Here is a 21,654-nt window from a genome sequence, read left to right on the forward strand (position 1 = left end):
CAGCTTTTGTTGGGGCAGATGTTCTCTGGTTGCAGAGTGCTGGAGCAGGGAGGAGGATGCTGTTCTCCCTGCTTGGCTCAGCACCCCACATTCCTCTGGGTTAACCCCTGTCTCTGGCAGCCCTGCTGGGGGATGGGAGCCCTTTGCCTCCTTGGCCCAAGGCCTGGTATGCAGCTGGAGGCATTTCCGAGTTGTTTGTTCTCAGGGTAAAGGTTCTTGCAACTGGTTGGGACAGGCCCGAATATCCCAAAAGGGCTGGTGTGAGGCACTGGATCCTGCTGAGGAGGTGCTTGTTGGGCACAGCTGTGCTGAGAGCCAGGAGTCCCTGTCTGTGACAGCTGCTGCCTGCAGAGGTGACCTCAGAGGGGAAGAAGATGGTCTTGGGACTCTCCTGGAGAAATAAAAATATTTTCTTTCTGCTTTTTGCTAGCATACCCAGAGTCTTTGGTCCTCATCGTGACAGAAGGAGCATTTTTGTCTCACTGCTGTATTTCCAGCCTTCCTGCTTAATATATGGGCTTAGTTTTTATTAATGTGTTTGCAGCAACACTGTTGTTGCAAAGCATCAACGAGGGATAATATTGGAGGAAGGAGGTCTTTGATAATGAGGATTTCTTGTTTTCTCTCCTCTCCTAGCCATTGTGTTGAGGTCAGAAAACTTATTATAAATAATCTCCCAAGATAATGAGTGTGCCTTTCTGGAAGCCAGGAAGGGAACTGATCCTGCTCAGGGGGAGAGCAAGGAGCAAGAGGCTTACTCAGGCTGCCATTATCTACCACAGGTACACAAAGGGCAGGTTCTTTACAGGTATCCTGTTCCTTCTCCTTGGCCAATTAATAACTCTGACTGAGGAATGGCGTTTACCTGCTCTCCCAGGAGGGATTCACCACTTCTAGTCAGCAGTGGATCATAATGGTTTGAATTAATGTCTTCCTAAAAATACCCAAAGCAGCACTCAAAGGTCACTCTAAAAATAGACTTGAAAGTGACCCAGGGAGAGTCAGGAATGCACGGGAAGTTTGTTCCTCTCATTCTGCCTTTCCAAGGAAGGCTGGAGCAGCTGAGCTGCTGCTCTGAGTGGTTCCCCCCAAGTCCTTTGAGCTCAGCGGTTCTTGGGGATTAATGGGGCTGATGAGTGTTGGGATTGGCCAAGGTATCCCAACAACCAACAGTCCTGCTTTAAATAGAGCACTGGAGTGTGTGTGCTCATCCGTGCAGAGAGGGAGAGGAAAGAGGTTCACAATAACCGAAAATTGTTATAATTATGACATAATTTGGACATCTGGAAAGTTTCAGTGTAAGCAGAATTTCAGCGTGTGGAAGCTCGTTACTGGGAAGTTGTGTAATGAATTACGGGCCCGTTTGTCACATAAAGCCAACGATCCGGATCCATCCGCTGTGACACAGTTCAGCTCCCAGGGGCTCCAGCCTGTGACGGGAACGTGCGGGTGCTGCATTTCAGGGCTTTGCTCTCCATTCACTGCACAACCTGTCCTGATCATTCAAGCCTCAAATTGTTTAAAGGATTCTCCTGTTTCTGGGCAAATACCATGAAGTGAAAGGGTTTTGTCCAATTGTGCGGATCATGCCAAAGACAGAGGAGAATTTATCCAGCCAAAGACGTTGGCTAATGTTATTTGTAGAGCTCAGAGTAAAAAAGCTCATGGGGGTGAAAGTGTGAAGGCAGCACAGAGCAGAAGCTGAACAGGGTGGCAGCATTTTCCAGGCACTTCCATGGAGTGTCAGAAGGTCAGATGGCCTGAAATGGAGCCTGACCCCTCTCAGGTGCTGTCCTACCTCTGGGTGTGACACAAGGATGGTGGTTCCTGGCCAGGGCAGTGGGATCTGTGTGCCAGGGACACCAGGACCAGTGGCCAGCCCAGTGCCAGCCTGCTTCTGGGTGGGAGTCTCCAGCTGAATAAATAACATGTGCTGGGAACAGGATAAGGTGGGAGCAGGGAGCTGGGGAGGGCTGAGCAGGAACAGGCAGCAGTTCTCAGCGATAAGGGCTGCTGCAGTGAGCGTCTGCTGGCCCCCAGGGGATGCTGGCATCCGGGAAAGGCAGGCTGAGCTCTGTGCAGCTACAAGGCTGGAGTAACTCCGGTGGGGCTCTCTCTTTGTACTAGGCACAGTGGGATTTGATCCAGGTGCTTGAACAGGAGTATTAGAGTTTGCACAGCTCCCCCTGCAAGCTCCAGCTGTGCCAGAGATTCCAGTGCTGCTGGTGATTCTTCAGGAGATGCTCTCCTTGCTGGCTGAACTTCCTCTAGCTCAGAGTACCCCATGGCACAGCCACTGAATGCTGAAGAGCTTCTGTACAGTTTGTTTCATACCCAGTCTTCCCAGTTTTCTGGGGTCTTGGCATCCAGCATAAGGTCCAATAGAAGCTGCTTCTCTCACAACTTTACAGAGCAGTGTTGCTTTTTCCCCTAGGCGGTTTGAGACTCCTGACACTCCAGCCCTGACAGACACTGCCTGTCCTTGTGTCATTTCAGTGTCTTCCCAAGAGAGCTCAAAGAAGTTTTTGCCTCGTGGAGACAGGAGTGCAGCAACCGAGGCCGCCCCGACATCAGCGAGCGGCTGATCAGCGCGTCCCTGTTCCTGCGGTTCCTGTGCCCGGCCATCATGTCCCCGTCCCTGTTCAGCCTGCTGCAGGAGTACCCCGACGACCGCACCGCGCGCACTTTGACCCTCATCGCCAAGGTCACCCAGAACCTCGCCAACTTTGCCAAGTAAGCCAGCCTGTGGGCAGGGCAGGGCACAGAACCTCCGGGTGCGTGGGCAGAGCCACGGCGCCGGCACAGAGTCCCACGCTGGCCACTCCTCTCCTCGCTGGAAAGGGCCTGTTTGCTTCCTGTTGGCTTTTTCCCCACATCTCTCTGGGAATTGTTCCCTCACTGTCAGGTCAGGGAGATCATTCAAGTTTCCAAAACAGGACGTGTTTTATGAGCAGGAAAACAGGCTGTTTTGACCACATGGACAAGCAGCGGGGTGGCAGTGGGGACTTTGTCCTGTGATGTCCCACAGATGTAGGACCAGAACCTGATCAGCAGCAGTGATGTGCTCGGCTCAGGAACTGTTCCACCCCTCCTTTGAGCTCTGGGACCTTCCCTGCTATTAAAATGCAGCTGACTGAACTGGGAAGGCCTCAAAACAGAGACACCTTCAATTTCTAACTAAGCCCATTGGTTTGATGGAAACAAAGCGAGAGATTTCTGAAAATCTTTCCACTGGCTGTAGCTCTGAGCTACTTATCCTGAGCTCTGATAACAAAATGATGAGCTTTCTGAAACATGAATGGACAGTTTCTATCTAAAGCTCCTTAGATCTGGAAACTGGCTTAGTGCTCACACTCGCAGTCAGCAACGCACAGACGCGCCTGCGGACAGCGGCAGGAGATGTACAAGTGTGTTACACTAGATGACAGAAATTCTCTGTATTCCTGACCAATCCCTAACTAAAGGGTTTTCATATTTCCAGCACTTTGCAGGAAAGGCTCTTTAACTAAGCTGACATTAGTCAAGCTGAAGTGATCAAGCCAGGCTGTCCTGTGCATGGCACTGGGCCGAGCCTGTCCCATGGAACCGCTGGCACAGCACCAGCTGCTGCCAGGACAATCCAACCACAAGCCCCTCCCTGTTGTGCTCTAAATCAGACAAAATACTGGGGGTGATGAGCTTGGAGGGCAGAAGGAGGTGGCAGGCAGCCTGAGGGGACAATGGGGCTGGCCCAGCTGCAGGGGTGGCTCTCCAGGGTGAGCCCAGAGCAGTTGTGCTGGCATTGCTGGAGAGTGCAGGATTCCTGCCCCCATCTGTCACTGAGCTCCAGTCAGCTGAGAGTGATTGCTGTGACAGAATCTTGATTTCCAGTGACAGGTCCTGTTTCTGGAGGCTGTGTCCTGACCCAGCAGTGAGACACTGGGTTACCAAGAACTCCTTTGTTTCTCCTGCTTTCACCTTTGTTCCTGATGTGCAGATCCCTCACTGATGAGGGCTTAGCTGGATCAGGTTGGGGTTAATTTTGGTTCCATGGTCAGTGAGGTGTCCCAGGTGCCTGCTCACAGCCCAGGGATCCCAAAGGCTTTGAAGGGCTGAGATGCCAGAAGAATGTTCTTACCTGTGTTGTACCTGCCCTTTCTGTGAACTGCAGTTTCTTTCCCTGGCTTTAACTGAAATCCATGTTGTCTCTCAATAGGTTTGGCAGCAAAGAGGAATACATGTCCTTTATGAATCAGTTCCTGGAACATGAATGGACTAACATGCAGAGATTTCTCCTGGAGATTTCCAATCCTGAAACCATCTCCAACACAGCTGGCTTTGAGGGCTACATTGACCTGGGCCGGGAACTGTCCACATTGCACTCACTACTCTGGGAAGTCATTTCCCAACTGGAGCAGGTATCCAGGGGATGACAGGGACAGCTCTGGGGATGGGAAATGATGGAGAAAATGTTGTTCCTGTGATTCACTGAAGAGACTCTCCAGCAATTGGCAAAGCCCACAGTTCTCTAGCAAAAAGCACAAGATGGTGGTGGTAATTCTTCTCTCTTTTCCGCCCAGGGCACTGCCACCAAACTGGGGCCTCTGCCGCGGATCCTGCGGGACGTCAACGCCGCTCTCAGTAACCCGGCCTGCGTGCAGGTGTCGGTCACGGCCGACCACGCCGCCTCCATGCCCAGTGCTGGCAACAGCATCTCTGCAGGGCTGCAGAAAATGGTCATAGAGAATGACCTCTCTGGGTAAGAGACCAGCGGGGCCTGGCCTCGCACCAGGGACACGGAATAGTCACGCAGGGACAGGCAGGACAGGGCGCAGGGTGGGGTTGCCTCCTCCACTGACCAGGCTCTCCCACTGCAGAAGTGGTGCTGGATGTGGTTCAGCTCTGACTCTGGAGAGAGCAGTGGGTGGTACTGCCAGTCCATGGCTCCATCCTGGGCCCCTGGAGAGCCAGAACTGGGCATGTGGTCTGGGAAATGAGGAACCTGGTGGTTCTGGTCTCAGGTGTTGAGATGTGGCTGCAGAAGCAAAGTGTTCATCCTTTGAGGACTCGAGGGTCTGCTAGTGCTGAGCTCGAGTGATGGCTGGTGGTGTTAAGGGCTATGAGATGTTCAGGATTGGCCTCACCCATCTTTGTACAAAGTAGGGTGTGTGCTGAATGCACTGACATCCAAACCTGGATAGTTCTGGAACTATCCAAGCTGTAGAAACCTCACAAGGAATTTCAGTCTACTCTGTCCACTTTTTCTAATACTGGGAGTTTTCACTGCTGAGCAGTGATTCACAGTCACCTATCTACTTGTTAGCCTGATTAAGTAAGGAGCTTCATTGATGGGGAGGATGAGGCTTTTGCAGACCTCTAATGTTTCTGTTTGTGGAAAATGAAATGAAGCCCACACAAACAGAAAGACTGTGCTAGTAAAATAGTTTGTAAGTGGAAACTGCATAATATTTAACAGTTTAATTAGGAATGAAAGGCAGCAATGGCACTGGACTTGCTCTAATCAGAGCTTTCATCTCTAGTGCCTCCCAGCATGAGGTGCAGTTATTTAAATCCAGTGCTGTGGAGGATCTCTGACAATATGCTTCCCTCCCAATACTTGCTTACAATGCACCATCTTTGATCAGCAGAATATTCACATGAAGCTACTGCAAAGCTCTTTCTTCCTATCCCCAAGAAATCAATATTGTATGAATGTGCATTGCAGCAGGAGTGGGGGGATAACCTTCAGCTGCCAGGCTTTGGCTCTGCTGTGTGAGTGCTCACTGACCTGGGAGGCCTGGTGTGGACCCAGCCCCACGGTGCTCTGTGCTGTCCAAATCCTGGCCAGTGTGCCCACAGGAGCTTGCTGCCCAGGTACAGAGCAGGGGCACGGGACTGGCATGGATACAGCCTTTGGGAGCAGGAAGGGTGACACGCACTGACCAGAGCAGAGCCCCCATGGGTGTGTCCCTGAGCCTGGTGACAGTGCAGTGCCCTGTGTGCACACACTGCCCTCACTCACCTGCCCGTTCTCAGGCCAGCCCAGGGCTCCACAGCACCGTCCCCACTCCTCACACTGTCCCTGGCTGAGCCAGCCCTCCCCCTGCTCCTGCCAGGGCTGGCTCCTGTCCCTGTCCCCATCCCTGTCCCACACAGCTGCGCCACCCTGATTTCTGAGTGATTTCGTTTTCCTGCTCTGGTGCAGCATTCACAACTCTTCTTTTTTGTTTTGTTTTCCTTTCCTCTTCTTACGCACTGACTTCCCCGCAGTCTGATAGATTTCACACGGTTACCATCTCCAACCCCTGAAAACAAGGACTTGTTTTTTGTCACAAGGTCTGCTGGGGCCCAGCCCTCGCCTGCCCGAAGCTCCAGTTACTCAGAGGCCAATGAGCCCGACGTGCAGATGTCTAATGGCAGCAAGAGTTTGTCCATGGTGGACTTGCAGGACAATCGGCTCTTGGACAGCGGGGCCAACGCGCCCGGCACAGCCGACTCGCTCAATGACAGTCAGTCGTCCCTGGGGCAGTTGCAGGGCGTGTGGACCACACGGACTCAGCAGAACAGCGTGACGGGCATGGCCACCGTGCGCCGGGTGGGCCAGACCCCCACCACGCCGAGCGGCGAGAGCGCGCCCGGCCGGCCGCAGCTGCTGGCGCCGCTGTCCTTCCAGAACCCCGTGTACCAGATGGCCGCCGGGCTGCCGCTGTCCCCCCGCGGCCTGGGCGACTCCGGCTCCGAGTGCCACAGCTCGCTCAGCTCCCACAGCAACAGCGAGGAGCTGACGGCCAACAAGCACGGCTTCGCGGGCCCCGCCGCCGGCGAGGACTTCTCGCGGCGGCCGGGGGAGCTGGCGCGGCGGCAGCTGTCGCTGACCGAGAAGGGCGGCCAGCCCACCATGCCGCGGCAGAACAGCGCGGGGCCGCAGCGGCGCATCGACCAGCCGCCCCCGCCGCCGCCGCCCGTCAGCCGCGGCCGCACGCCGCCCTCCCTGCTGAACACGGTGCAGTACCAGCGACCCTCCAGCGGCAGCATGATGTCCTCGTCGCCCGACTGGCCCGGCAGCGGGGCGCGGCTCCGGCAGCAGTCCTCCTCCTCCAAGGGTGACAGCCCCGAGATGAAGCAGCGCACGATGCACAAACAGGTGAGTTCGGGCTGTCCAGGCCCTGGCGCTGGAGGGGCCAGGTGGGGTTACCCGTGGAGACTGCTGCCACGGGAGGGGATGTGGCTCTGAGCTGCCACATCAGTGCCAACCCCATAGTGGCATCGCAGGTGGGGATGTACCTTGGCTCTGGCACCTCGGCCGGAGACAGAGGCCTCAGGGTCAGGAGCACAGAGCAGCGTCCGCTCCTGGTGTCCGTCACGTGGCACACTGGAGCGTGACGGCGGTAGGTGGCAGAGGCTCGAGGGCAGTGGCAGCCATGCCGCTGTCCTGCGCTACCATCTTGTCACTGCTTTGCCTCTCCATGCCCAGGCTCTCATCCCATGCCATAGCCAACCCCGCGCCATCTCCCAGGCTTGGAACAGACCCTGATCTCCTGTAACTAAGAGCCTCCCTGCTGCTGCTCCGCTCCCAACGGGGCCATGGCATTCCTGGACATTCCTGTTTGCTCCGTGAGACCCTCCCGTAGGAGTGGGGAGGAAGGAGCCCGGAGTGACATTCCCGCTGTGCAGAGCTCTGCAGTGATCCCAGTCCCAGACCACGTGCTGGGCTGCGCAGAATTCCACTGTCCATGGAGGTAAAATGGAAGGCAGTAGGTCACAGGCCTAAGGCCCTCTGGATGTCCTGGCATGGACAGACAGTTTTGTAGTCCTCATTTATTCACTCTACATTTCAAAACCAGCCCTACAGAACATTAACACAGTATGGCCTCTTTGCCTAAAAGGAGAGTTGTGAAGAAAAGCAAACACCGAAACTGGACAAGCAGCAAGAGCTCACTGCACCCAGAGCCTGAGTTAGCTCAGGCCCTTCTGCAGCCCCCAGTGCAGCTGTGGAGCCTGGTCAGTGCTGCCCACAGAAGGCTGTTCATGCTCCCATCTGAGGCCGCTCCACGATTCCGGTATCGATCCGTGAGCGCTGGATTAGCGGCTGTGCAGCTGCCTTTGTGTAACACAATCAATGCTCGTTAGGGACAGAGGGCACAGAGCTGTGCAACGAGCAGAGGCCTGGATCCAGCAGGGTTTCTTCCAGAAAGACAAGGATTCTCCAGGTGGCCATTGGAAAGCTCTGGCCAGGTTATCTTTGCAGAAGATTCCTCCACCCGTGCCTGTGGCCCTCTCAAAGTTTCTCTTCAGACCTGAAGTCTCAGAATGCCTCCCCCACCCTCACTCTGTACATTTTATTTGCATGTTGGCAGCATGAGGATTTGTAGCCAGCGATGCTCATGAGCCAAGTCTGACGCTTCTGATTCAAAATTCTGGAGGTAGAAGACCAGGCTGGAAGATGGCATGGGAAAGCCCCTGACCCCAGTGAGGAAATTAAACCAGTCTCCACTCCTTCTGACAGAACCTCCTGTTCTGCTGCCTGACAGTGACTGGGTTTCTCTATCCAGAGATTGCAATGAAGGAGAAAGTTTCTGACTTTTCCGATTGTTAATTTGAATTCTCAAGTCATTAACTCAAATGATCAAGTCATGCAGATCCCACGTGTTCATCTCACTGTTTACTGCAGCTTATAACAAGGCAGGATGGAGGGGAAATAGCTGAAGAGTGACTTCCTTGTAATGTGGTTGGAAAATATTTAGTGCCACTGGCAGTCCCTGCCCAGGCCAGGACTGAAAGGCATCAGATTGATTGTAGCTCACTGGCCACAGAACATCACTGCTAGTGATACTGAGCATTTAGAGCTCTTCAGCGTCCTTAGTGTAGCCCCAGCTGAAAAGAAACTTTTGTTCTCCAAGAAGGCACCTGCACTGTCATCAGGAGAGTTTTGGTTTTCAGATCTTGTTTTATGGAATCCACGGAAGCAAAGATAGCTCATAGCAAGATGGAGACTTGAGAGAACTCTGCTCTTGAAGTGAAAAAACCACATCCAGCCACTCTGCTCACCTGCAGCTCAGCACCTTCGCAGGTCGTGTCCTTGTGAGGCGACAGGATCTGCTCAGACACCGGGGCCATGACTTCGAGCAGGCTCCACAGTAATGTCCAACTGCACAACAGGAGTTGGTCCTGCTCCAGCCCCAGCTGCTCTGGGAGCTCAGCCTGGCTCGTTGCTGCCTGAGCAGCATGGGAGAGGGTCTGATGGAAGGAAACTCTCTCTCTCCAGCTTCATGACCATTTGTGTTGCAGGTTTTTCTTTTGTCATGGTTGTATCATTGTTTCATTGTAGGCCCCTTCTCCTGTGAACCCCAATGCCCTGGACCGCACTGCTGCTTGGCTTTTGAATATGAACATGCAGTTTTTAGAAGATGAAAGCATTGACCCAGATTCCAAGCACAGGGATAAGCTCAGGAATAAGGACGAGCTCAGCCAAGCAGAAAAGGTAAAACCCGATTGGATTGAAACAAGTTTCTGAATAGAGAGAGGATTTCCTTGAATGTCATTCCCTGAGCACCCTGGGGAGAAGGGGGGCTGTGTGCAGGTCCCTGCCCAGGAGAGAGGAGCCAGGTTGCTCCCTGTCCTACTCGGCCTCACAGGGAACTTGTGGGGAACGTTTGGGAGGCTTTCGCACACTCAGTGACTGCAATCGCCTTCTGATGAAAGCAAGTAAGAAAGACAGGAGCCAGGAATCAAGTGCTGATGCTGCCCTGAAACAAACTCTGCAGCCAGCCAGTGCCTCTTATTCTCCCCTTTCCAACTCACCCAGATGCTGGGAAGAAAGCTTAAAAAGGGGATTAAGATCTGTAACAGAGGTGGAGTAAGGCACGGCAGCCTCGTGCCTCACAACAGGGACGTGGAGCAGGAAGCAGCTTCCCTGTCAAAAAGCTGTTCACAGACCTAAAAATTAAGTCCAAATGTTGGTCTCAGAGACTGCACTGGTGCCTGGGGTGACTTTGTGGCACTTCCACAAGCTTTTGGCAGTGTCACACACATCAGGGCCTGGCCAGTCAGGGGTCTGCCAGGAATCCATGTGCAGAGTATTCAGTCTCACCCCTGGGCCCACAGAGGCCCTGTGCCTCTGAAGCAGAGGCTGCTCCCTTCCCCTCCTTCCTGGGCAAGTCTAGGGTGGGAGAAGCTGAGAAGAGACAAAGTAGACCTGGCTAGGATGAAAAAGGATAAAAATGAGGATCCAACAGTCAGAATCTGGGAAAATCCCATCTTTGCTGATTGCTGCTTCTGCAGGGTTCTTAGCAGCCTGGCTCTGCCGGGATTGTGGCACTTGAGCATCAATAGCATTTGGGATGTTTCCTCAATGTGCTTCTCTTCTATCACACCAGCACTGCAGACACCATCCTTCCCTGAGCCCCCGTCCTGTTTCCCAGCACAGACGTGTCTCTGGCTTTGTTCCAATAGCCTTCCTGTGCTCATTCTGCTGTGCTGTGTCATTTGGAGACCTCTTAAAGCCAGGGAAATGCTGAGGGCAGGTGTTGTAGGAGCTAGGAGGTGCAAGGCAGCAGCTCCAGCTGCCCCAGGAAGATCAGGGCAGTTTTGTGGGTTCAGCCCATCCTGAGTGGGCATAGGGCAGGCAGTGGTGGGGTTCCAAACCCCAATGGCACTGCAACATCCCAGTGCCTGCCCCAAGCCCAGTGAGAGCCCCAGCCCAGGCTGTCTCATTGCCATGCAGCATCTCTCCTTACTCTGCTGTGCCATCAGTCACTGACATTCAAGATCACCATTAGCATAAACTCTCTCCCCATCACTGTAAGACCTGAATGGTAACTGAGAATGAGACAAGTGTTCTAGAGACAGGAGCGACTCCTTCGGGCTCTGAGGCCTCTCCTGCTCTCCTCTGAGCTCACTTACGCTGCTCCTATTTTAAGGCTAGGGTAGGTATTTAATCTTTCCTGTTCAAGCAACTCCCTGCTGTCTGACTTTAGTGCTACTGTGCAGCTTTGTTCCCTCATTGCTTCAGGTTCCATGTGCAAACCGTGTTGTCCCTGTGCTGCAGTAAGAGCTTTGCTAAAGGAAAACCACCTCGCTCCAGTACTTCTGCAGTTCAGGAAACAATCAGCTTCCTAAATTTTCAGTCCTTGGGAGCTGCAGTTATTTTTGAGTGGAGTGCTGCAAAAACATTTGCAGTTATTTTTGAGTGGAATGCTGGCCAGTCCCCAGCAGCAGCCTGGCTGCCCTCCCCTCTCCCTAGAGCTGGTCTGGAGTCACAGATCCAGCCCTTCCTTGCAGTGCCTACCCAGGTACGATGGCCAAAGGGGAAAGGCCAAGTCGAGACACAACAGAGTGCACTTCTCTCAGTTCATTAACAACACTTGTAGCTGTAACAGCCTTCATGACTCAGATGGAAGCCTTTTTCCTGTAGCTGACTTTAAAAGCAGCATGCCACATTATCAGCTGCATGTTAATTATTCTAAAGTTATTCCAGTTGAGATGCTTTTTTAAAAGACTATGTCCAAATATAATTTTTTGAAATTAAAGCAGTTTTCTTGTGCACACACTCACTGGATTTTCCTTTAGCAAAGCAAGTTTACTGAATGCTGTGCTGCTGCAATAGCTGAACCCAGTTTTACCAAGTTCAAAAGCTCTTAATTTTTAAAATTGCTTTATGTAATTCTGCTGCTGATTTATAGCTTCACCCAAATGAACAGTACAACTGTGGGGTCTTGGCTTCATGCAGCAGCTCTTCTTGGCCTGAGCCCTGGTTTGAGATCTGAGTTAAGTGCTGGGCCCCAAAAGGCAGGAGTGCTCTGTGCCCTGCTCAGCCAGCACGGTGCCCTCGGCTCGATGAAGGGTGCTGAGACAGCAGTGTCCTGCATTTGTCACTGCCCCTCGTGCTTGGCACCCAGCCTGCCCAAAGCCCCCCCATTTACTGCTGCAGACTGCAGAGCTCCTGCATGAACCCCGAGTCCCACGGCCGCAGCCTCCCTGCCTGTGCGAGCCCGCGCTGTCAGTGTGAGAAGCTGCCTTTGCCATGGGCCTGCTCTAACCTGCATTTCCCCTGTGAAATGCCAGACTCTGCTAACAGCCCACTCTCTGCACCTGCCAGCGACCTGCCCGCCCCGCGGACCCGGCCTCGCCCCCGGCGCCACCCAGAAGACGGAAGAGGAGGTGTCGGCGAGCGGGGTTGTCTGATACGGGTTTGCAGCTATAGTCTGATACCAGGAGAGGGGCGTGAGGGGTTTGGGGGAAACCCTGGCAAGGGCAAACCCTACGAGGTAACGTGCCACGTGTGTTTTCTCCTCCTGTGTCTGTCCCTGGCGCTCAGTACCAGCAGGACCTGGTGGTGCTGCAGGACAAGCTCCGCATCTCCAACAAGAAGCTGGAGGAATACGAGACTCGCTTCAAATGCCAGGAGGAGACCACGCAGAAGCTGGTGCTGGAGTACCAGGCCAGGCTGGAGGAGAGCGAGGAGCGGCTCCGGAGGCAGCAGGAGGATAAGGAGATCCAGATGAAGGGCATCATCAGCAGGTACAGGGAGATGGGAGTGCTGGGGTGGCAGTAAGGCAGGGCAGCCTGGCTGGCATTAGAGCTCACCCCTTCTCAAAAGAATCAGGATTCTTTGGAGGTGCAGGCAGGTTTTACATATGGGTTTTCCCCTCAGTGTTACCCGGGACAAGGAAAACCCTAATGCTTTCCTGATGCACAAGGGCAGAACTTCAGGAGGGGAGAGCTTGCAGGGTCTGGCAGGCTTGCTCTGTTCATATAGCTATGGATCTCATCACCATCCCTTACCTGTCACTCTAAATCCCTTTCTCCCACCTAGTGGAAAGTGGTTTACATTTGTCCAAGACTGCTTCAGTGCAGCAGGTTTCACCTTTACATGAGCCAAGCCCACTTAGTGCTTTCAGTCAGCCCTCACCACTGGGTCATCCTTCACTGTGCTGTCAGGTGAGCTTTGGGGCACTCTGCTAGAAAGAGCCAAGAAAAAGAGCTTGGTTTGTGGGTAAGAGGAGGCAGAGTGCGAGGGTAATACCTGGGTTTAGCAGAGCCCAGCCAATGTAATTTTTTTGTGTGCTTGGCTCCCAGACTGATGTCAGTTGAGGAGGAGTTAAAGAAGGACCACGCTGAAATGCAGGCTGCTGTGGATTCCAAGCAGAAGATTATTGATGCACAGGTGAGTGCCCTGTGCCAAAGGCTGCTGCAGTTTTCAGGGTGCAGTCCCCAGCTGCAGCAGGACACGGTGACTGTCACAGCTGTGTGCAGCCTTGGAGCGTGGCACAGAGGGTGTGGGGTGGCAGTTTGGGGAGGGATCATGCCCACAACTTAGTGAAAGGATCACATCCCCTGGAGCATTGCTTGGTGTTTCATGTCCCACTAATGCCTGGATCATCAGAACAGGACCTGGACACAAGGAACACACAGCCTGCCCACAGCCAAGCCAACATGGGAGGAATTTGTTCAAAGCTGCTAAATCATCCATCCTGTTCTGCTCCACGCTCCAGCAGAGCCAAGCAGACCCAGGGTGTCCCTGAGGTGTCAGTGCTGGTACCTGCAGCCTCCCAGCAGCTCTGGGACCTTCTCCTGTCCCCTGCACCTCGTGGGGTACATGTGAGGTTCTGACCATGCCCCTGCACGTCTTTGCTGTTCTCTGTTGGTCACCTCAGGCTGTACACGTGTTGGACGTGTTCATTGCTGGACTTTCAGAGTTACACACAAGCAACTGCTGGGTCCCTGAGCTGGTTTTGTTCCTCTGCTCATGGCAGTCACAGGAAGATGACACTTGTTCAGTGTCACAAAGAACAGGAGTGGTACAATCAGGCTGCAACATGGAAGCTCTTGCTCCCATCCTTACAATGCTGTAATCGGTGAGAGCTGCCATCAAAGACAGCCTGGGAGGCTACAAGTCATTTAAACAATTAATTTATACTAATTAAATGCTGACAGGAATAACTATCTTGGGAGAGTTTCGGTTTAGAAATTGAACCCTACCATCTTTTGTAACAGCTGAGTTAGAACAAACAGTACAGTATATAACTGAATAATTAGAACAACTGTGTTACCTCCATTTTCATCAGGATCCTAAAATAAATGTAGCTCACATTGCACAGGCAGGGGATATTTGTAGCCCTGCGGATTTCAAAAAGTGCTGTGTAGTACTTAAAAACCCCTCACCTAGGCATGCCAAAGAGAAAGGTCGTGGTCCAAAAGGCCTCTGGGTCCCTGTCTTGGGCTGACATCCCAGAGGGACAGGGCTCGTGCCTTTCCACTGACCGTGCCCTCTGCCTGTTTGCTTGCAGGAGAAACGCATTGCTTCCCTGGATGCTGCCAACGCACGGCTAATGAGTGCCCTTACTCAGCTGAAAGAGAGGTACAGCATGCAGACACGTAATGGGATCTCCCCCACAAACCCAACTAAATTGCAGATTACAGAGAATGGAGAATTCAGAAACAGCAGTAATTGTTAACGCGCGGAGGGCGCTGCCGCAGGAGAGGCCTGGCCGGAGGGACCGTGCGCAGCAGGCGTGAGCCGCGGCTTCAGAGAACGGCTGCTCCCCGAGCACCAGCTCCTTACTGCGGACGGCGCCGACTGACCCTGCTGGGAGATGTCCTGCCAGCACTTTGAGGGACGGGAATGTCGAGTGTGAGATGAGTGGCATAAGGAAATAACATATATTTGAGAATCGCTGTCACTGTTGGATTTGAGTCAGTGTTTAATGTTTAAACAAAAGTAACCTTTTCCTTCTAAACTGCCCAAAGGATATGCCTCACCCCTCCCAGCAAGGAGTAACGTCCTTGTCATTGCAGTAAGAGAAATAAAGGGAGCTGGGCAGAGCCTGCAGCAGGCAGGGGCCCAGTCAGTCCAGTTCAAGTGTGCTGCTGCATGTAGCGTCTGAGGGCGGCAGCAAAGCCTGGCCCGCTCCTCCTGTGACTCCCCCTGGAGCACAGCCCTCCCAAAGTGAACCCCAGCCCAGCATCCTTCCTGGGGGCTTTTGTGAGGCCCTGACTTACAGCATCCACAGGGTATTTATGCAGCTAATTAGTGTTTAATTAACTCCGCCCATGCAGGGAGCACAGTGCAGATGGAAGGTCAGGGCGGTGTGGTGGCCAAAGGGGTGCTGTGTGGGGAGCCCCGGTGGCAGGGGGGCAGGAGTGGTGCTGCTGGGGGTCCCTGGGCAGCCCAGGGGCACAGAGCAAGGCCAAGGCTCTGGCACAGGAGTGGAGGGAGGAGCTGGCACCTGGTGAAGGGCAACTCGATTCCTCTGGACAGCTTCTGCTCTCTCACCAATAAAGGGGAAGAGTTTTGTAAGCAATAGCCCCAGGCACTGTCCCCACGCACACTTCCTGCCACAGAATAAAGTGAATGTTGCCTGAGCTTGGTCCCTGAGCTGTGATTGAGGGACAGGGGCTGGATTTGCTGGTGCCTGTTGTGGTAGAGGGGGAGCGAGGGGGCTACGTGGAGTGGCAGCTTCCTGCTTGATCAAGGGTTCATTGTGGGGATGGAATGCTCTGTGCTGAGAGTTTTACTGTTTCTGGGGAGAAAAACAGACAAAGAAACAAGAAAAAGCCCTGAAGAACCATGAAGATCGGTAATTGTATTTCTTTTCTTTCACAGTATGCATTAGAAAAAAAAAGATCCCATTTTCTGGAATACTGTCCTCTTTAAATTGGGAATGAGCACTGCATGGAAATTAACCGGCTTGAAGAATGTAAAACATGGTCATAAGGGAGTAACCACCAAGAACAGCAGCCACCACCGAAAGGCCCCTTGTCAGGAGCACTGTGCAGGCATAAGCCAGGATTAGACTTTGGCAGCGCCGAACGCGCGGCTTCGGCACAGACACGTTGTGCTCAGCGGCCCCTTCACGGGGGCTGTGCCATGACCTGCTGCCACGGTGTGCTTGTGGGTTTGTGGTTCTTGCAGTTAGCCCTTCACAAGTCCCACTCTCAGAGCAGGTCCCTCGTACCGAGAGCCAGAGGTTTCTCTGAGATTACGGACAGTGTACAGTGTACAGGACATCTGCCTATGCTCCCTCTAAAGGTTAACACACTGCTCAACGCCTGTCCTAGCTCCTCCTGCCATGTGTAAATGTACAGCCCAAGGGACTAGGACGTTCCCTGAGCTCTGCTCTGCTTAGGTACCGTCTCCAGCCTCACACCTGCCAGGCTGCCTGAGCAGGACACTTTGCCAGTAAGCTCTGCATTGCCGTGCTGCCCCACAGCCATAAAGCTCCTTAACAGCATTCTTCCTCATGCAATCGTTTGCAAAATTTAAGATGCTCTTTTTCCTACACGTTTTTCTGGTCCCTGGAAACCCTGGGCCAAACCCAGGAGGAGCGAACGTGTTGCACTGAGGTCTCCACACCCCACCACCACCTGCCGAGGGGTGCAGCACACAGCAGACCCCAAACGGAGCTCCTCAGAGCAATGTCATAACTCAGTACCTATGGCAAGTACAGTCACCTTTGAATTTTGGAGACTAGCACAGATGGCTTTGAAGAACCTCACAAACCTGACAAGGTTACAACTGGAGAAAGACCCAGACAGGTTAGGAATATACAGGGTACTGTGAACCGTTGGGTGCGTAGATTGACACCTGCCACTGTCTCAGAATCAAATACATAAGAACCCTGCAAAAAAAGACTATTTTAAATGCTTTTGCCCTAAGATGCCTGTTTAGAGCTGATTGTTTTGAATTTTAAGTATTTATGTTGCGAGAGACTGGAGTTTTTCAAGACAGAAGTGACATAGAGGAATGGAAACGCTAACAGGGCATGGGGCCGGCGCCCCAGCAGCGACGTTTCCATTCATACATGGAAGTAATTTTGGGATGCAGTCAGTGCTCTCCGTAAGAGCTGGAAAAAGAAACACCCACAAGCCAATTGTTTAGTGCTGAAGCTAAGCACAGTACATCTTAATCTTCTCCTCAACCACAAGCCAAGGCACTGCTCCCTCCCCACCCTGATCTGTCACAAAGTCCTGGCTACCCTCAAACTTGCAAATTACTGAACACATTGTTCTGCTGAAATAGCAGGAATGCTTAAATTCTTTCACAGCCAGTTATTAAAATCTTAAAAGTTCCAGTGCCAACACCTTCTGGAGTTGACGCTTAGTTTCCCAAGCCAGCACTAAAAGAAGTTTAAATCAGGATGAAGTCTCGTTACATAGAGATTCCCCCCTGGTTTTCCCTGTTTCCTTTTCCTGCAACTGTCAACAACTGGACCTAACCATGACTCTCCCCTAAAAAGGTTTGGGGGCAGGTGTTCAGGCCCAGGCTCAGTTCTGTTCCTTCAGTTTGTGTTTCTGTTATTTATAAGCTGTACATTTCTCTGTGTGTGTGCGTGTGTGTGTGAGTGCAGGAGCCCCACGCGTTCCCTGCCATGGCCTCGGAGCTGGTGGCTGGCATAGCAATACCTGGATCTGAGAGGTGCTGCAGCACCAGAGCAAACCACCACTGTCCCCAGGGTTTTGTGATCGGCTCCATTTCCTTCCTGGTTCTTGCGCTTTCTACAGTAAGAGGCTGTTCTAGTGCAAACTCGTCAAAGTGTAAACAAAGCAAAAACACTCCAATTTTTATCTTAATACAAGTCTTAATATTTTTTTGTAAATGTTCTCAGTGTTTACTGTACCGTATCTATCTCACTAACAGTTGTATATAGTAACTTACTTCTGGTGCTGCTTATTCGGTCGGGATTTGGCTGTATCTCACTGCTGTGTTGGAGAGGTGGGCTTGGGCTGCCAAATCCGCATCCAGACCCGTGTTCTGACTCCAGCCTCCTCCCTTGGGGATCTGAGGGAAGGGAGCAAGGCCATGGATCCAGATTTGTGGTGGGCCCACCTCAAAGATTCTGTTTTTAGAGTTTTGATTTGGGGTTCTGTTAAACTGTAGTGGACGCTCCTGAAAAAATGAGCGGTTTTGTGTGAAGGGGGGTGAGAGACTGACCGGTATCCCAAGGTCTCTGCAGACTGTAAGTATCATCATTTTGGACAGGGATTATGGCTTCAGTGCCAAACGATGGGAGGGACCCCAGTCCTTCCCCATGCCAACTAATACTACAGTGTAGTCACCAGCCCCTTTTGCACCAGTTTAAGCAAATCCTGCCGCCATCCAAAGAGTCCGGTGTCACTTTGCATTGTTATTTGAGTCTGGTTGGTTTTGTTTTCTGCTTTTGCAGCTGTAAAGCACTGATTGCACTGTGAGAACACGTGGAACCCTCTGGTCTGGGAGCCAGTCCCAGAGGTTGCTGCAAGGTTGCAGGACACAGGTTCTGCTACTATGAATACTGCTAAAGGGCAAAGGGACTTGCTGGACCTCAGTGAGGTGTCACAGGCTCTCCTAGGAAAGCAATCAGCAAGGAATCAATCATTCCCAAAGTTTAGATCGTTCATAAGCTTTTTCCTGTTCCTAATGTCCACACCCAGATGCAATAGAAAATGTGCTGAGGCCTGTTCTGTGATGGACAAGGAGAGGATTTCCAGTCACAGATGGCAGATGCACTGATGTGTTCAGCCAGGGCAGGCACAGGCTGTGGCCAGGGTCTGATCTCAGAGGGGCTCATTGTCCCCAGCAATCCCAGGGCAGGGGGAGCAGCCCTGGGGCGAGGCAGCAGCCTGTGACCAGTGGGTCCAGCAGCTCCACCAGGGTCCCTGCCCTGTCCTTCACACAGCTTTGCCTGGACAGCACAAAGCAAAAGTCCAAAGGGAACACCTGTGGCACCGTTCCTAGGTGGACGCTCCGCCCTTCCCACCTGCAGTGACTGCTGGGGTCACTTCCTCCCAAAGGTTGGCGTTCAAAGCAATCCAGGCCCCCAGGCTGGCCAGGACTGGGACCTGGTGTGGGGCAGAGCCGTGGCCTCATGGCCACCAGGAGCTCCCTGCAGTGGCCACAGGAAGGGACAGTCCCTGCTCAGACAGTGGCACCCGCCCTGCTCTGACCCCACACAGACAAACTGCTGCCTTTTCCTTCTCCCCTGGGGAAAATCACTTGTGGGGGAGTGGGAGGACAACAGCAGCATGAGAACATGCAGCTGATGGGCTTTCCAAACCAAATCCAGTCCTGAGGGCATTGCACAACATCCAGAAACAGCCATGCTTCTGAAAAGGGTGTCACATTCAAGCATTGACTTTCACAGATCACCTGAGCTGTGACATTGCTGTAAATGCCATGTGGCTCTGCATCAGCTACCAGTACCCCAGAGTGCAGCCTCCATGTTCACATATTCCTTTATCATACATCACTGTGTCTTAAGATATACCTCTCTCTGTATATCTGCTTAGGCTGATACTTGTTCCTGATAAGCAGTCGCTATGTTTTATATCCTCTTATAAAGAAAAACAAATCTTTTTTTGTAAGTATGTTTAAAAAACAAAAATGCAAAGTGGAAGTGTTTGCTGAATCTCCTTCAGCTCCTTTTAAACTATGTAATAATGTACAGAGGAAGTTGTTGGTGTTCAAAGAAATGATGTGGCTGTGCAATTTATGTACATTTGCAATTAGAAATATTAAAGATTTATTTAGATATTTTACATAAGTGCTCCAGCACCTCTACTCGATCATTTCCAGCTTTTAGAGCATCCTGGCACGTGTCACATGCACACACAAAGCTGTCTTATCTGCCTCCCCAGAGAGATCACTGAAATTTGCTCCCAGTAGAATTTTTAGCCCTGACCTGGCTTCACCACCTTCCCTTTGCTTGCTTGGGGGGTCTGACAGCCAGGCCTGCTCCTGCCCACACCAGTCCTCCTTACAAACCACCTTTCTGCCTCCAGTAAAAGAAAACTTGGAGGAAAGTCATTAAAACCCTGGGCAGCATTAGCACCTCTGCCTCATTAACATAATCATAATTAGCTCCTCCGGGAGAGGTGGAAGACAGGCTGGCTGCATGGAAATGAGTGGGGATGTGGAGAGCACCTGTGGCTATTCCTGTGCTGGAGCTGGGCTGGGCACTGGGCTGGGCACTGGGCTCTGCCCGGCCAGGCCAACGCTCCTCCTGTTCCTGTCAGGAACCAGCCCCTGCCCAGGGAGGGGCCAAAACCCAGCCAGGCCAGAATCTTCTCAGGGCTCTGCCGTCCCCCTCAACACTGCTGATTTGGAAGGCTGAGAGAAAAATACAGCCCTGGAAACACACAGCGCCTCTGAAAACACTGCAAGGAGGGATTAGTCAAAACCACCTTGACTTGAATAAAACCTCCTTAGCGGCTGTTGGGCTTCATTAGAGCAGAGCTGAATTGTGAGCTGAAAACACCCCGGCCGTCTCTGTGCTCTTGACAGCTCTCGGCATCCGCGGCTCCGCAGCCGCTCCCGGCGGGCCCCGGCAGGCGGGCAGGGCTGCGCGGAGCGAGACTCGGAATTGCAGATCAGCAGCCAGAGCAGCCACGGGAACGCGGGGCTGGGAGCCTGGGGAGCGCAGATGCGTTTGCTTGAGGTTTTCAATCTGGAGAGTCATTTCAGCACAAGACTCATCAGCAATAATGATGTTCCAGTAATTGCACCCTTACAAGTACAGGGTTTGTTCTGAGTTCAGTAAGGGAGAGTCGCTGGCCCGTGAGCTGCTCCTGGTGCCAGGCAGCACCTCAGGCAAGGCTGAGGTGGTGCAGCCATGGTCCCACTCCATTGTCCCACTCCTTTGTCCCAGCAAAGCCCAGCAGCAACTGGCAGCTGGCAGAACTGGGCATCTTCAAAATGCAAGAACCTTGCCCACCACAATGAGGACGAAGCAGCAGCCAGAACGGTGGCCACTGAGGAAGTGACAGCATTAAGCCAGTACTTGCCAAGCTGGGCTGGAAGAGCACAGGAGAGCCTGTTTGTTTTTTCAGTGGGAGGAAGGCAGGGAGGTGCAGAGGTGAGGCTCATACCTAGGGAGGGAAGGGACAGGAACAGCTTGTGTTGGCTCCTCCAATAACAGTCTCTAATCTGCTCCTGACAAGTATCTTTCCCTCACAGCTTCCCAAGCCCTTCACAAGCAGCCAGCTCCCACTCCATTGCAGTGAGTCAATGTCAGCATCCTTATTTTTACAACAGGGACGTGCAGTAGGAGCACAACTTTCCCAGGGCCTCCCAAAAGCTACAAAAGCCAAGCTGATTTTCCTTCCGCCCCCACCACCTTCTGCATGCAGCCATCCCACGCCAAGGCAGCCCAGGCTCCTGAGCAAACATCCTCTGGAGAAGTAATTCAAAGCCAGGCAGTAAACAAACCTCCAAAGCCTCGGCCCCAGAGACAGGAGCGCAGCCGCTCCCTGCCGGAGAGTCAATAACAACAGGAGAGCAGAAAGGAAGGAGCTGGAAGAACAAGAGTCATTAGTGGAAACTTGTTGTTTGTGCTAATTAGATCATTATCTGGAAACTGCTATTGATGTTGCTATTTTAGCTCCTGCTGCTGTTCACAACTTTATTTTATCCGTGTCTATTGACTGCCCACGCTCGTCCACATCCTGCAGAAAGGGCCGGCAGTGCCGCCCACAGCCAGGCCAGGATGGAGATGGTTTGTGTCCCGTGCCAGGCAGCACCACCTTCCCCACCGGCACCTCAGCACCTGCGGGTCCTGAGGCACTCAGGAAAAATGTTTCCCAGCCTGTCACAATGTGCCCTGTGCTGTTATTGATCTTAGACAGACAGTGGATCATGTTACTTGGTTATTAAGTGAGAGGAAGAGAGAGAAGGACTTAGACACGTGTAGGATTTCTCCA

General features: G+C 52.7%; 1 protein-coding gene across 11 annotated transcripts in view; it reads left to right on the forward strand.

Moving 5' to 3' along the window:
• The window catches only part of LOC120512343 (DAB2 interacting protein), a 156,917-nt gene extending 138,810 nt beyond the window's left edge, over window positions 1-18,107 (forward strand). For 8 of the 11 annotated variants that reach the window (XM_039730509.1, XM_039730511.1, XM_039730513.1 and 5 more), the window contains 8 exons: window positions 2,497-2,733; window positions 4,196-4,397; window positions 4,560-4,738; window positions 6,250-7,123; window positions 9,308-9,460; window positions 12,296-12,498; window positions 13,057-13,144; window positions 14,268-14,575. In XM_039730509.1, coding sequence (XP_039586443.1) covers window positions 2,497-2,733; window positions 4,196-4,397; window positions 4,560-4,738; window positions 6,250-7,123; window positions 9,308-9,460; window positions 12,296-12,498; window positions 13,057-13,144; window positions 14,268-14,435 — 2,104 coding nt within the window. In that variant the 3' untranslated portion in view covers window positions 14,436-14,575. Of the gene's footprint in view, window positions 1-2,496; window positions 2,734-4,195; window positions 4,398-4,559; window positions 4,739-6,249; window positions 7,124-9,307; window positions 9,461-12,295; window positions 12,499-13,056; window positions 13,145-14,267 lie in introns of all 11 variants that reach the window. The other 3 variants (XM_039730510.1, XM_039730508.1, XM_039730512.1) reach the window with 3 other exon arrangements.
• Window positions 18,108-21,654: the final 3,547 nt, after the last annotated feature.

This window comes from Passer montanus, unplaced genomic scaffold (genome assembly GCF_014805655.1).
Source record: "Passer montanus isolate IOZ18808 unplaced genomic scaffold, ASM1480565v1 scaffold73, whole genome shotgun sequence".
Taxonomy (NCBI): Eukaryota; Metazoa; Chordata; class Aves; order Passeriformes; family Passeridae; genus Passer; species Passer montanus.